Source organism: Alligator sinensis, unplaced genomic scaffold (assembly GCF_000455745.1).
Source record: "Alligator sinensis unplaced genomic scaffold, ASM45574v1 scaffold735_1, whole genome shotgun sequence".
NCBI lineage: Eukaryota > Metazoa > Chordata > Crocodylia > Alligatoridae > Alligator > Alligator sinensis.
The window spans coordinates 300189-314650 of NW_005842639.1; the positions used below are offsets into that span (position 1 = coordinate 300189).

General features: G+C 49.2%; 1 protein-coding gene across 1 annotated transcript in view; it reads left to right on the forward strand.

The window, feature by feature from the left end:
- Window positions 1–5770: 5770 nt before the first annotated feature.
- Window positions 5771–14462, forward strand: part of LIX1L (limb and CNS expressed 1 like) — a gene marked incomplete at its 5' end in the record, with an annotated part of 13541 nt that continues 4849 nt past the window's right edge. Inside the window, 5 exons of the mRNA XM_014524603.1 lie at window positions 5771–5989; window positions 11111–11251; window positions 12043–12138; window positions 14041–14118; window positions 14281–14442. Of these exons, the coding sequence (XP_014380089.1) occupies window positions 5771–5989; window positions 11111–11251; window positions 12043–12138; window positions 14041–14118; window positions 14281–14442 (696 nt within the window). The remainder of the gene's footprint in view (window positions 5990–11110; window positions 11252–12042; window positions 12139–14040; window positions 14119–14280; window positions 14443–14462) is intronic.

Sequence of the window (14462 nt, forward strand, 5' to 3'; positions counted from 1 at the left end):
CCCCTACCCCAGTGTGATGCCCGCCCGGGGGGTGCAGGATCCCCCCCGCCCTTGACCGCCTCCTGCACCCCGGAGATGGGAGCTGCTGCGCCCGGGGGGGTTCGCTCTCTTCTTGGGGGTGGCGGCTGCGGCGCCCCGTGCGAGTTGTCTTGCGGGCCCTTGATTTTGGGAGGGTATATCAAGGCAGCCGGGTCCCGAACGGGGCGCGGGAGGTGGCTTATCCGCGCCGAGAGCAGCTGGGGCTTTGCTTTTTGGAAGAAAAAGAAAGAAAAAAGATTGCTATTAGGAAATCGTAGAAGTCCGGCGGGGGTGGGGGAGTGTTGCTGGATCTAAAACAGCTCCTTGCTGGTTATTTGGAGCTGAATAGGTGTCAACCTCATGGTGCTCGTTAGTGGAAGCGCGTGTCGGGGAACGACGTCCTTGTCTGGAAAAGCGGAGGGTTGACGAGGCTGCTTGGGTGTAACGTAAGGCCTAGACTTGAGTCTCCGTCTAGCGAAAGAGCCTCGAGTGCCTGGAAAGCAGTGGCAAAGGGAGCTCTAGGCACCGTGGTGCTTTGCTTCTCCCAAAGGTGGGATTTTTTTGCAAGGTCCCTCTGCCTGCTCGCATCCCTGGGACTGCATCGCATCTCGTCAGTAGCTGGAGGAAACGACTGGCTTATTTCTGTGCTGGAGCGGGTTGCTCTGGGTGTGTTAAGTACTGTGAGAGCGCGAGTGGGGAGCTCATCCTCCTCCCCGCCACTTCGGGAATGCTTTGACTTCCAGGCTCTGGATTGTGGCAGCGGGTTTGATAGCCACAGTCCGACGTCTTCCAGTGGCAACCGCGAAGCAGTTGTGTGCCGTAAATGCAATGGAAGTGCTGTTCTTCTGGCTGGGGAGCGTTTCCACACCATGTGGAATCACTTACTTTTTATTATTTAATATGCGAGGCAGATGTGCTGTCGTACGCAACGTGGGGACCGGGAGTCGTCCTCCAAGGCCATAAACAAGAGCTGACGGGTGTCAAAACAGGCTCCGCTTCGTACGCGCAGCTGCGGGCCGCGTCCGATTGGTAATTGAAGTGGGGACCTGCTGCTTTGCTTCTGGCTTGATTTTTGAAAAGCAGGACGCGGCCCCTCTCGCTGCACGCAGCGCTCTGCAGATCCCCACGTGGATGCGATGTCTGCGTGTGTTACAGGCTGGGGCTTCTAATTAAAGATCTGTGTTTGAGAGCCTCCCGCTGGGGGCTGTCATGAATATTGAAAGGGGCTGTTGGCTGTTTAAGAAGCTCCATTCTAAACCTGGCTGAGCTAGTGTCTGTTTTGTTTAGAAATCCAATGCATTCAGATGCTGGAGTTTTGTTCAAGAAGCCTTGGCTTGGAGCTGCCTGCCCTGTGCTGCCCCCTCCCTCCCTCCCCCTTGGATCTTTTTTGCAAACCTTAAGAATTGTTCTTTCCTTGCATGTTTAAAAAAAACCAAACCTTGTCCTTGCTCTGCTGAAGTGATGTGCTCATATACGTTGTGCTTGTATAGATTATGATCTCTTCAGAGCATGGGAAGCTTTCCAAAGTTCTTTTATTAAAACCAAAATCACCTCTGTAAAAGGTCTTGCATGCGGACTGCTCTGAGATCCTACAGCTTGCGAACTTTTGCACGATACTGCTACAGAATTGGTGAAATCTGACTTCCTGCAAGGCCTTGTACAAGTCTGTTGACTTCTGCACGTCGGTGTCAAGGCAGCAAATAAATCCAACTAATCTTGAACCTGACCCATGTTCTAGTCACTTCACGCATGAAACCGATGTCCCATTTGATTGTGTTTCTCTCAACCCAGCAGCCTGTCGGGCTGCTTTTCCTCCATGCTTTAGCTGCCAGTAAGGGCCTCCAAAAAGCTGATCCTAATTAACCTGTTTTTAATTTCCAATGTGGTCTTCATATGCTTTTTTTTTTTAATTTTGTGTTTTTGACTGGGCTGGGCTGGGCCAACTGCTCGTTGGAAAGCTGAATAACTCGTCCATCGTCACTTGTTTCCTCTTGGTTCCAGCCAAAACAAGCATCCAACTCTTGGCTTGCAATGCACGTTATTTTAACGTAGTTTCTGGATCAGAACCTCTGGCCCTTCTTCCACGTGGCTTTAATTTCTCTCTTTCTCTTTGCCCTATCTTGTTCCTGCCGCCCTCTGTGTTAGTAAACCATTAAATGACATGAATGCCCCCTTTTTTTTTTTACAGTGGCATTTTGAGGTGATGGATGCTGATTTTTCTGAACTCTAGTCAGCTAAGAAACTGAAGGTCACTGACCCAGAATAAATTGAGGGCAAAATTATCCTCTGGCCCTCACTTTTCTGTATCTGTGAACAATGGGTCTATGAAGCTGGAAAATCACAAGTTTTCAAGCCAGTGACTTCCCTATAAATGTAAATGGCGGTGTGGAGTGGCTCGGTAACACTGCTCAGCTGGCACATCACTGAAAGGGATAAAACGGAGAGGAATTTTTCTTATGCTTATTCAAGGAAAAAGAGCTCATAACTCTGAATGTTGCACGGGGTTTCTGTGATGCTACTTTGTCTTCTGCAGTTGTTTTCCGTTCTCGGCAGCCAGGCACGCAGAGTGTCTGCGGCTGTGTCATCATCTAAAATCAGACAGTTTGTTTGGAAAGGACTTTTCCAGGGTTACAATTAGGCATCTCACTCTCCCCTCCTTTTAATTGCACTGCCTCTGTTCTGTGGCAGCCTGGAAACACCTATTCTAGTCGTGAGCAAGAGCCTCTTAGATCAGTGGTTCTCAGGTGGGGTGCTGCGAGCGCCTCTTAAGGGTGCCCCACAATATTAGGTGTGCAAATGGGATCCACAAGATAACCCCAGGGATGTCGAGGAGAAATCCGTGGTGTTTAATAAAACACGATCTGATTTGTTGTGGGTTGAGTTCTTTGCCACAAAAAATTTGCTCTGTTGTTTTTCTGTAGTCAAAAAAGTGAAAACTAAGAGCTGGCATTTTCTGAGGGGTGCCTCAAGTCTATCAAGGAATGCCTGGAGGCTAAAAAGATTGAGAATGACTGTCTTAGATGCAGCTCAGCTACCTGATCTAGTGCTCCAATAGCCAATCAGGTGCCCTGCAACCGTAACCCTAATGTGCAGGTGGCACATAAGAGAGAGAGAACTGCCTTCGATAAATCCACCCCACATACATGGTCTTGTCGCGTTGCCCCCACTTGGTTGTGCAACATCCAGCTGCTCCACTCCAGGCCCATCAAATCTATTTGTCTTGCTTTGAAGGATGAGAATAACCAGGGCCTTTCTTGAGGCTCTGTGATGCTTTCTACAGTTTAACTTCATTTGCAAAGTCGTCCCTGAACAGTTGCTGCCGCAAAGACACTGTTCACCCCATGTCAAATAACCTCTCAAACGGTGGCTCAATAAAGCATTGTCTCCGAATGCCCCGGGGAGGATTATGTTCCTGACTCCTGTTGTCAATAGCAAGGGAATCTGCTTTTCATGTTCGAATTCCATGCATACGTTGGCATACTGTCTGCGCCGGCAGAGAACCGCATGTTGTATATGGTTTGCTGTCAATCTTGAGGTTAGAAGTGCACCCCCACGTTGGATGTCTGGGGAAGAATCCAAACTTGAAATCAGTCCAAGCTGACTGCGTGCTATTACCAAGCTCCCAAACCCTGCATCTGAAGCAAGACGGGTGAAATGTTTGAGTGAGAAACTCCTGGTAGCTGCATGGTGGCTCTGCTTTTATAGGGCGTTCGCCAAATTAATAAATTCAGGCCGTCAGAATTTGCTAGCTCTCTTCCCTTCGGAGATGTGCGTGCCTAAAAACAAACAGCCGAGCGCGTGGGCGAATGAAATATTTAGCTAGGCAGCGTCTGATGTGTTTAGCATGTTCTTCTTGCATGTGTCATTGTGCTGACCTTTCTATTTGTTTCTTGCCCATGGGAGACTTTTGTCTGCTTGAGTGTCATTTTGCCAGTTACTTGGGCTTGCTGCTGGCTGAATTAGCACCGTTCATCCTGGGAGAGTGTGTGTTTTGAGTGAAGCTGTCCAATTTTATACCAGTGGCATTCGTGTATCGGCAAAATGTTCTGTTGTATTTCTAAGATCCCTTCATTTCAAAGCTGTAGCTGAGGTTAAAAAAGCCTAGAGGGGCTGTAGCTGAGCTTAAAAAGATGGGGCTGGATCTCATGAGCTGTAAGGTCCCTCCCAACCCCTAACACCTAAGAGCAACTATGAAAGAAGGATGGGTTAGGAGAGGGTTTTCCTAATAGATATTGAAAGACCTGAAATTTTTGCATAGAAATAATTTGGGTTGACTTAGGAAGAGCTCGGCCCTAGAGTAGACATCTAGAGAGGTGGTGGAGGTCTCCATCCTTGGAAGTTCTCAAGAGCAGTTGGGCAAACACTTAGGTATTTGTTGGGCAAACACTTGGGTGAGATGGTTGAGATGGGGACAATCCTGCCTCAAGCAGGGTTGAATTGGATGATCTTTTGAGATCCCTTCCAGCCCTATTTGGCTGTTGCTGTAAGTTTTTGGAAGGAATTTGAGGTTGGACTATCTGGAAGCTGTAGGACCTTCTTGCCCTTCCAGCTGTGTGACAGATCACTCGGTATACAAACAGCAGCAGAAATGGAGAACAAACAAAGGAAATGCTTCCTTCTCGTTGTCAGGGGTGGAGATTGTCCTGATTATCATGTCTAGTTCCTGCGTATGCGTATATGGATAAGAATAATTGAAACTCCTGCCGTGGACACAGAGTTGTGGCAAAGATTAAGGAAGAGTTTCTTCCTGCATCTACAGTACTACACCATTAGTTGGGTACACACATGGGAGCTTTGCCTCCTCTCAACAATTGGAGTACGGAGGAGTAGTCCTACTTGAATCGAGCATGGCAAAGTCTATGTTCCAGTGGCTTCAGGAATAACTTGCAGACTGTTTAGGAAGGACTCACATCCTGAAATGGCTAGGACTGCTAAATTAAATGTGTATTAAAGTCTCAGGCTCTGGTTTCCTGATAGAAATGGAAAAAAACTTTTCTCCTAAACATGGGCTCTGCTTTTAGCATGTGATTCACCACTTAATTACACTCTCTCCTGTTCAGAACGAGACAGACCCGATTCTCCAGCGCCAGTTTCCTCTGTGATCATGTAGCCACTTTGTGGCAGCCAAGTGTTTCCACCCAAATTTGAGTCGAATTCTGTCCACAGGTTTGAGTTGTGCAGCCCATGCACTGGCGTGCTTAAAGGGGATGGGAAATGTCTGTGTTCAGGGCGGCTGATTTTCCAGCAGAAATCCTAGCACAAGCATAGATCACACAAACTGTGGCTCTTACTAAGTTTCCTGCATGCTGCAATTCTTCAGCTGCAGAGTTACTCAGGAGTCTGCCATCTCTTGCTCTTTAAATACCTGGGGAACAAAGTCTAGTCTGCTCCTTAATACTGACAGTGCAGCTGATTTCCCTGCTGATGGTGTTGCCCATACCTTACCACTCTGGTCTCTTTAAGAGAAATGCATTGTTGCCTTGCTCCATTGCTAACTCAGGTGCCTTCCTCTGGGTCTCTAGGTTTGAAGGAAGAGAGATTTCCTTTTTGGCTGACTTTTGGGATGTTTGATCTCAAGGTCAGACCCTGTGTGACTGAGATGGTGAGCACCTGCCGCTGATGGCTTTCGGGGTTGGACTGTGACTTCGGTTTATGGGAGAGAGCCCCGTGGTGGTGGGTATATTCATCTTGGTGTGCGGATGCTAGGGGGAGTCTCTGTTTCTATGCGAGTGATCACTGCGAGCGATACTGAACTTCCAGGCTTTGTTCCCTGCGTCTGAACCCGCCTCCTGCTTCTGTCTCTTCAGTGAATGTCGTGGAGGCTCTGCAGGAGTTCTGGCAGATGAAGCAGTCGCGTGGTGCCGACCTGAAGAACGGAGCCCTCGTGGTGTATGAAATGGTCCCTTCCAACAGCCCCCCTTATGTCTGCTACGTCACCTTGCCGGGGGGCAGCTGCTTTGGCAGTTTTCAGGTAGGCCTGTGTGATTTTTTCATAGATTTCATAGACATTAGGGGCTGGAAGGGACCCCGCAAGATCATTGAATCGAGCCCCCCTGCCAGAGGCAGGAAGTCTGCAGGGATCAGATGATCCCAGCAAGATAAACATCCAGATGCCTTTTGAATGAGTCCAGAGTAGGTGCTTGCACCATCTTTGGAGGGAGTCTGTTCCAGACCTTGGACACTTGGACTGTAAAGAAGTTCTTCCTTATTTCGAGTCTGAATCGTCCTTCCAGAAGTTTGTGGCTGTTAGACCTAGTTATCCCTTGGGGAGCCTGGAGAACAACTGTTCTTCCAGATCCTGATGGTACCCCACTTAGATACAGGCAGTCTTCAGACTTATGACGCAATTGGTTCCTGCAAACCACTAGGCCTGTGAGAGTCGGCAGCAATCCGATCCGGCTTCAGATCCAGCCACTTTGGATGGCCGCGATCTGATCCGCAGCTCCGGACTAGGTTTCCACCTCGATCCGGCCGAAGCGGCCATAGGGTATAATGGGGAATCAATGAAATATCTGTAACTTTGTTTTTTGTCCAATTTGGATGAAACGTGCAGGGATAGTAGCCTCTGCTGAGAGCATAAAACCTGCCAAGTTTCAAGAAGATCGGTGCAGGGGTTTGGGGGGAACTGTACCCCAAATTCTTGAAAGCCAAACTCATGTCACGGCTGTGTGTTACAACACAGGGGGGTCAAAACTGCAGGGGTAGCTCGTACTAAGGCCCCAAAGCCTGCCAGATTTCAAGGAGATGGGTACAGGGGTTTGGGGGGAACTGCACCTCAAGCTGTGGACAAGCAAAACTTGTGCCACGGGTGACGAGTAGCACCACCGAGCCTATAAGTATGATGCTGGGTTTTTTTCCAAGGTGGAGTACCCTGCACTTCTCTACATTGAATGCCATCAGGTTTTGGTCTGCCCACTTCGCAAGCATGTCCAGGTCAGCCTGTATCCCCAGCCTGTCCTCCAGCATGACCACCTTCCCCCATAGTTTAGTGTCGTCTGCAAGCTTTGCCAGTCCATGTCTGATGCCCGAATCCAGGTCATTAATGAAGATATTGAGGAGTACCGGTTCAAGCACTGAGCCCTGGGGGACTCCACTGGTAACCTTGTGCCACGCTGATTTGTTCCTATCGACTAGTACCCTTTGGGTCTGACCCTGGAGCCAGTTCCCCAGCCATTGGACCATGAGATGGTCAAGGCCACAGTTCCCCAGCTTGGCTGTGAGGACATCATGGGAGACCAAGTCAAAGGCCTTCTTGAAGTCCAGATCAATGACATGAACCTCGTCTCCCTTGTCCAGGCAATGTGTCACCTGGTCATAGAAGGAGATGAAGTTGGTCAGACAAGACCTTCCAGTAATAATGCCATGTTGGCTGGCATTAATGAGGTTGCCTTCCATTAGCCTGTTGCAGATGGATTCCTTGATAATTTTCTCCAAGATCTTTCATGCGATGGATGTCAGACTGATAGGTCTGTAAGTCCCTGGATCTTCTTTCTTCCCTTTCTTGAAGATTGGGACCACGTTGGCTCTTTTCCAGTCTTCTAGTACATCACCCAAGCGCCATGAGCTTTCAGATATCTTGGCCGTAGGGCATGCTATGATGTCCGCCAGCTCTTTTAAGACTCTGGGGTGTAATCCGTCCAGGCCTGTGGACCTATGGATGTCAAGCCTCTTGAGGTATTCTCTCACTTGATCTACGTCAAGTGTGGGCCCATCTCCCAAGCCCTGGTTGCTTTGTGTCCTGTCTGACAGTGTTACCCCCTTGGGTGGGTGGAAAACTGACACAAAGTAATTGCTTAGGAAATTGGCCTTTTCTTGGGCATCAGCTGCCCCATTTGGTCTCGCAGGGGGCCAGTGTTGCTTTTGTTCTTCCTCCGACTTCCCACATATCTGAAGAACGACTATGTTATCCTTGATTCCAGTGGCTAGCCTGAGTTTGATTGCTGCCTTGGTTTTTTTGGATCTACAGGTACTGGCTAGTGCTGAATAGCTGAGTAGTCCTCCTTGGTGATGGTTTCAGTTTTCCATCTGGTGTAGGCTTCTTTTTTTTGTTTGTTTCAGGAGACCCAGAAGTTCCCTACTGAGCCAAGGGGGTTTCCCTGCTCTCTGACTGCATTTTCTGGGGGACAGGATGGACTTCCCTTGCTCTTTGAGGATTGAGTTCTTTAGGACCAGCCATTCCTCATGGGCTCCCCTTCCTAGAGGGCTGTGTTCCCTTAGTGCCTGACTGACCAGTCTCCTGAGTTGGGAAGGCTGACTTCCACAAAAGTTGAGGATTTCTGTTTTACGGAGGGATGTGCTCACCCTGCATTGGGCAGAGAAAGTAAATGGATCATGGTCGCTGTCACCAAGCTCGCCCTCGATCCTTGGATCACTCGCCAGATCATCCCCTTTGGCCAGAACCAGATCCAACAGTGCCTGTCCCCTAGTTGGCCTATAGACCTCTTGCGTTAGGTACATGTCGTCAATGCAGGTGAGGAAGTTACGCGACTGGTCAGACCTGGCCGTGTGCTCATCCCGCAAGATGTCAGGGAGGTTGAAGTCTCCCATGACGATCATATATGGGGAATGTGCGGCCTCGGCCAGTCCGCTATTGAATTCGAGATCCAGTTCTTCTTGGTCAGGAGGTCTGTAATAGACTCCTACAAGTATAGCCCCCTCCCTGTGTTCCCCTGTATTTTAACCCAGAGGGTCTCAAGACGCCCTCCATGGTTACTGAATTCAGTGTGAAGGGAAGTGTATTGCTCCTTGACAGAGAGCTACACCCCCACCCCTCTTCCCAACATGATCTCCCCTGTAGACTGTATAGCCTTCTATACCGACCCGTTGTAGGAGGAGTCCCACCAGGTCTCCATTATGCCTATGAGGTCATAATCATTATCAGTCAGGAGAAGGGCCAGTTCCTCTTGCCTTGTTACCCAAGCTCCTGGCTTTTGTATACAGGCAGTTGAGTCTGCCATGGGAAGGCCTAGGCTTCCTTATGTGATGGGACATAATCTTTCCTTGGGCTCTCATTGGGATGGGTTCCCTTGGGCTACCTAAGCTGTTACTACTGTGATTGGCATGACCTGGTCTAGAACTGTTGACTGATCGCCTGTCCCCCAGTGATCTTCGTTTAAAGCTCTGTTGAGTAGATCAGCAATTCTGGCCAAGAAGAGCTTCTTCCCTTTACAGGTGAGGTGGAGGCCATCCCTTCTACCTCTCTCACTGAAGTGCGGAGTGTGGTTAAAGAAGCCAAACCCCTCGCAATGGTATCATCGCCAGAGTCTTCTGCTCACCTCAACAATGCACCTCTCTCTCCAGGGCCCATGACCTGTGACAAGGGGAGGATCAAGGAAAATCTGCCTGAGCCCCCCAGGCTCCTGAGTCCAGCCCCCAGAGCCCTGTAGTCATGCATCACCCAGCTGGGATTGCTCCGAGCTGTGTCATTTTGTGCCCATGTGGATGAGTAGCATGGGATGGTGGTTCGTGGGCCAGATGAGTTTGGGGATCCTCTCGGTCACATTGCAGACATGAGCCCTAGGGAGCTAGCAAACTTCACAGGCTATGGGGTCGAGGTGACAGATTGGACCCTCTGTCCTCCTCAGGAGGGAGTCGCCCATCATGATTACTCTGCGTCGTCTTCTGGGTACAGTTGCTGGTGGCCCTCCTTCCTCGCATGCTGGGGCCGGGAGTTCGACTGGTTCAGCTGGTGTGAGGGGTTTGAAGTGGTTGTGCAGCTGCAGGGGAATGGACTCCCTGGTGCAGTTCCTTCTAGGGCTGGAGACTACTTCTGTCCAGGCAACCCCTGGGTGGACCTCATGGTAGCTCTTTACTTCTGCCAAGGCATCATCAGCTGTAGGGTGGAGCGCCTGGAAGTAGGTGTCCAGTTCCTGATGACTGTTTGCTTGGGCCCCACCGTCAAGGAGGCTCTCCCAGATCAGACCTATTAAGTTCCCATTCTAATGAAGTCTTGTCCTTAGCTTGGAAGCTGCAAGGTTTTCTGAGAGCCCCTGCGTTAGTAGATCCAAGCCTTAGGTTGTTGCATGCCGTGCTGATTGCAAATCACTATATGTTTCTGTCCAGGATCAATCTCTCAATAAATCCTGGCAACTTAGTTCTTTTGAATTGGTCATAAATGCTACTGTCACCACCTAATTCCCGCTAGTAAGTGCAAAGACTAACCAGCATACTGCAAATGCCCAGGTAAGATGCAGGGGTGTAGATTGTAGCCGTGTTGGTCTAAGGACATAGGCAGACAAGGTTCCTTGGGTGAATTTGATATCTTTTATTAGACCAACCCAAATAGTTGGAGAATAGTTATTAAGCAAGCTTTCGAGTTCAAAAACCCTTTGTCAGATAAGATGCAAGGTTTCTAAGGCAATAGCCAGGTATTAGGATGACACTTTTACGTACCTTGAGTTATTTCTCTGCTCTCTACAGGGGGAAGCAGTTGGGTATGAAATGTGGACACCATGAGCTTTGGCATGATTGCAGTTCCAGTCTCTGAATTTGACCCAGTATCTCTCCCTAAGATGCCAAGAAAATTGGCAACTGAGTTCTAACATTTGATCAATAGCTTCTGCCTTGCCTTTGAGCAGGAAAAGGTCCAACACAAATATCCCGCCAGAAAGATTAAAGTCCAAGAATCACAAAGGGTCCCGATTTGCAGCAAAGAAATCCGAAAGGCAGTGGCTTTAGGCAGTTGCGTATCAGCCTTGGTTTGAAGAAAGTGTCCAAAAGAAACAGTTTGGGCAGCTGAGCTGCCTACCCATCGTGAAGAGCAGCCCTCATGTTTAGACTGGGATGGCTGCTTTTGAGTTATAAGCTAATTAATTTTGCTGACAATCTGATCAGTGGTATTTTCTTCCCCCTGTCCAGATAGGCAAGTTGAACTCAGCACGTACTGTTTAATTTTTGCATTCAGAGTGGTTAGGATAGCTGCGGTTTAAAACTCTCCTAATGACTTCAGGATGTTGGAGAGAACAGCTTTCCAGTACTCCACAACACGACCACCTAATAGCTGTTTCATGTGTCTGAGGGAGGAGAACTTTTTGGACCGTGTCGGGCCCAACTGATCTCAGCCATTCCCGTGCTTGTATTTATCTCTCCCCAGTTCTGTCCAACCAAAGCCGAAGCCAGGAGGAGTGCCGCGAAGATTGCGCTAATGAACTCTGTCTTTAACGAGCACCCGTCCCGGAGGATCACAGACGAATTCATTGAGAAGAGCGTTTCGGAGGCCTTGGCGTCTTTCAACGTAAGGGTTCTGACTGTTGCAGTTGTTGGGGACAGATTGACTGGAAAGCCTCAAATGCCGGGAAGGGAAATTTCTTTTGCATCTGGAAATCCTTAGGGCAGATTTTCAGTGATGCTTTGGAATGTTAGAAAAATATTAAAACAAAAATCAGCTTTAATTCTTGTGGCTTTCTTCCCTCCCTCAGCCCTCTAGTTAGTCCCTCCCTGGATTCAGATGCCCACTCTGCCTATACCCTTGGCTCCACACTTGGGGCTACATTCTGCTCCTACTTAGATCAGTGGGGTTACTTGACACCGGCATATATGAAAGCAGCATTTGGCCCGATAAGTTTTTAGCATGCCTGCCATTGAAAGGCTATGAACTCCAGTCTCCTCCCTCTTCTAGAACTTGGAAGAGGTTCTTTTTGTCCTTTCTTACAAACTACTTTTGTATGGAACTGCTTTTAGCAGTGCCAAAATGAAAGCCAGGCTTTCTTGATGTGTACTTCTAACCCAAGAAAGGTTAACTAGATTGATCCAGTGGAAGAAATGGGAGACAGCCTCTTTGTCTGCCACAGAAGACGCACATACAGTGCCCTGATAGAGCATGATGAGTTTCATGTGGCATTGCTTGGAATGCCTAATAAAGTAGGCCTGTAAAGGCTTGTTCCTTCAGTAGTCTTTGACTTTCAGTGGGAAACCATTTCTGGATGTTGCAGCAGAGTCCTGGAGAGATGCCGTCTCTGTTTGCATGTGCGGGGGCTGAAGCTGGCTCCTCTTATTTCCTGGCTATAATCACAGCCTTTCTTGCAGGGTAATCGTGAAGAAGCCGATAACCCAAACACCGGAATCGGCGCTTTCCGTTTCATGCTAGAATCCAATAAGGGGAAGTCCATGCTGGAGTTTCAGGTACTGTTCATAACTGGATTCCATGCCTGGGTCTGGATTAAAGCAGTTGATGTTCCCCTTCCGGCAATGTAGTGCGACATGTACTAGGCCTTTGCAGTCAAAAAGGCATGGAAGGGTCTTTTTATGGTGCTTTTAATCTTCAGGAGAGATTCCAGCCACAGGATCAGGATCTTTGAAGCTGTTTCTGAAGTGCAAGTGGATCTGCTGCAGGACTGTGGTGTGGGCTTCCCTCTGAAAATAACTTGGGACGTCTTTGCAGAAACTAGTGTCCTCCCAGAAGAGGTTTTGCATGTGCTTGAGAGTCTGATGGGATCTAGCATGTTTGATACTGGAATACTTTGGTAAGCGGAGGCAACATGCTGTAGTGGTCAGAGGAGAGGAGTAGGTGGGAATAGAGCGCCATCATTGTCCAGGCTGTGGTGGTGGCTAAGTAGCATCCCCTGTAGAATTAGAGTAACCAAGACAAGAATCCTGTTGTGGTGCTGGGGGACAACTGAATCGGGGGCACTGGCCCTACTCTTGATCAACGAGATCTCTAGCTCTTGTTTTTACTTCACGTGTGAACCTTTAATCTCTCTGCCTGTTCAGCATCTGTGGATCAGTATCAAGCTTCCTGCTCTCATTAGTGGTCTTTGTGGTGACGTGCTTGTCCAGTCCAGATCATGGAGGGTTCTGCCATTGTTGCATGCTTGTGGCTACAGAGGGGGTGTGCCCAATATCCAGAGCTGATGACTAGGAGTTCAGATGCCTCCTTTCTCTGCCTTGGGGGAGAGGTTTCTCCACTGGGGAGAGCAGCAAGCACCAGGAATTGGGACACTCTACCCTGCATCTGCTTTGCCCCCTCTCTGACAAATAGGCGGATCTGCCTCTGATGTTAAGGCCCTTTTGCTTGGGTCCCTTTATGGAAATGTGAGTGTTATTGAGATGTAGCTTTACAATTGTTATTCCTAATGCCCCACCAGTGACTGGATTTGGGAATCCTGTATAGAGGGGAGAATATCCTATTATATCCTGTTCTGAAGTGAGGCTTGGCAGCTTCATAAATGCAGGCGCCTCTGGTCTGCAGCATAGTTTTTATTTGGGGGTCTTGGCTGTTCGCAAGCATCACTGATGCTGTCTTCTCGCTTGGATGGTTTCCCTTGAATGGAAATATTCGGACGGCAGAGGATACGAGTGTTTATATAAATGGCCCTGTTTATATAGGGCGACGCCACGCTCTGGATGTTGCGTGGGATCTGGGAAGCCTGGCTGCTTGGGGAATTTATGCAGCCTTCAGAAAGAATTGCATGCTGAGTTTGCACTCAAATTCAGCTCCATGTTGTTGCCTGCCAGCCTCTGGGGATAGCGTGCACGGAGGCTGTTTTAACCTTGGAGACTATCTTAAAGGTCTGTGTCATCCAAATGCTGGCGCAGGTTTTGTGTGCAGCTGTGCAGGCTTCTTTCTTGGCTGACAGATCAGCTTCTCAGAATGAGAGGCTCTTACAGATACCTTTGCAGGGAAGTGAATGTGCTTCTGATCTCTTAAGAGCTTTACTGTACAGTGTGAAGAGGCCCAACTCGGAGTAAGCCAGTAAGTCAGCTCTGTGCATACTACAGTGGCACATGATGTTCTGGGCGATGGTGGGGGACCCTGCTGTGTCAGGTGCTCTACAAATGCATAACAAGCAGTCCCTGCCTTGAAGCATGTAACCTTGGCAGTGATGCTGGCACTTAGCTGCTTTTCCCTGGGTGGGGCAGACTGAAACACTGCAGACTTTCTTGCATCAGCTCTTTACTGCACTGCATCTAAGCAGCTTGTGATCCTCCCAAGAAGCTGGTTTGCCTCTCTCTGAGCCTTCCCAGCTCCTCCTCTTCCCTCCCTGCTCTTGACCTTCAGAGCCTGACTGCCCTTTCCCCTTGCAGGAGCTGATGACTGTCTTCCAGCTGCTGCATTGGAATGGCAGCCTCAAAGCTATGAGAGAGCGGCAGTGCTCACGGCAGGTAAGTGCAGTGTAGCCCTGCTCCGGAGATCCATGGTCTCCTGGATCTTTCCCACAAACAGGTTCTTCACTTCCCTGTGGGCTGTATCTTGGTGCCCGAGGTGTAGCCCACTTTGTCACCCCTCCCTCATGAACTCCCCTCGGGTGTGTTTCTGACCCTCAGGAGGTGCTAGCTCACTATTCGCACCGGGCCTTGGATGACGACATAAGGAACCAGATGGCCATGGACTGGGTGAACAGGGAGCAAAGCACTCCAGGAGCCCTCTCCAGAGAGCTGGCCTCAACAGAGAGGGAGCTGGATGAAGCCCGCCTGGCTGGGAAAGAGGTGCGTTTCCACCAGGAGAA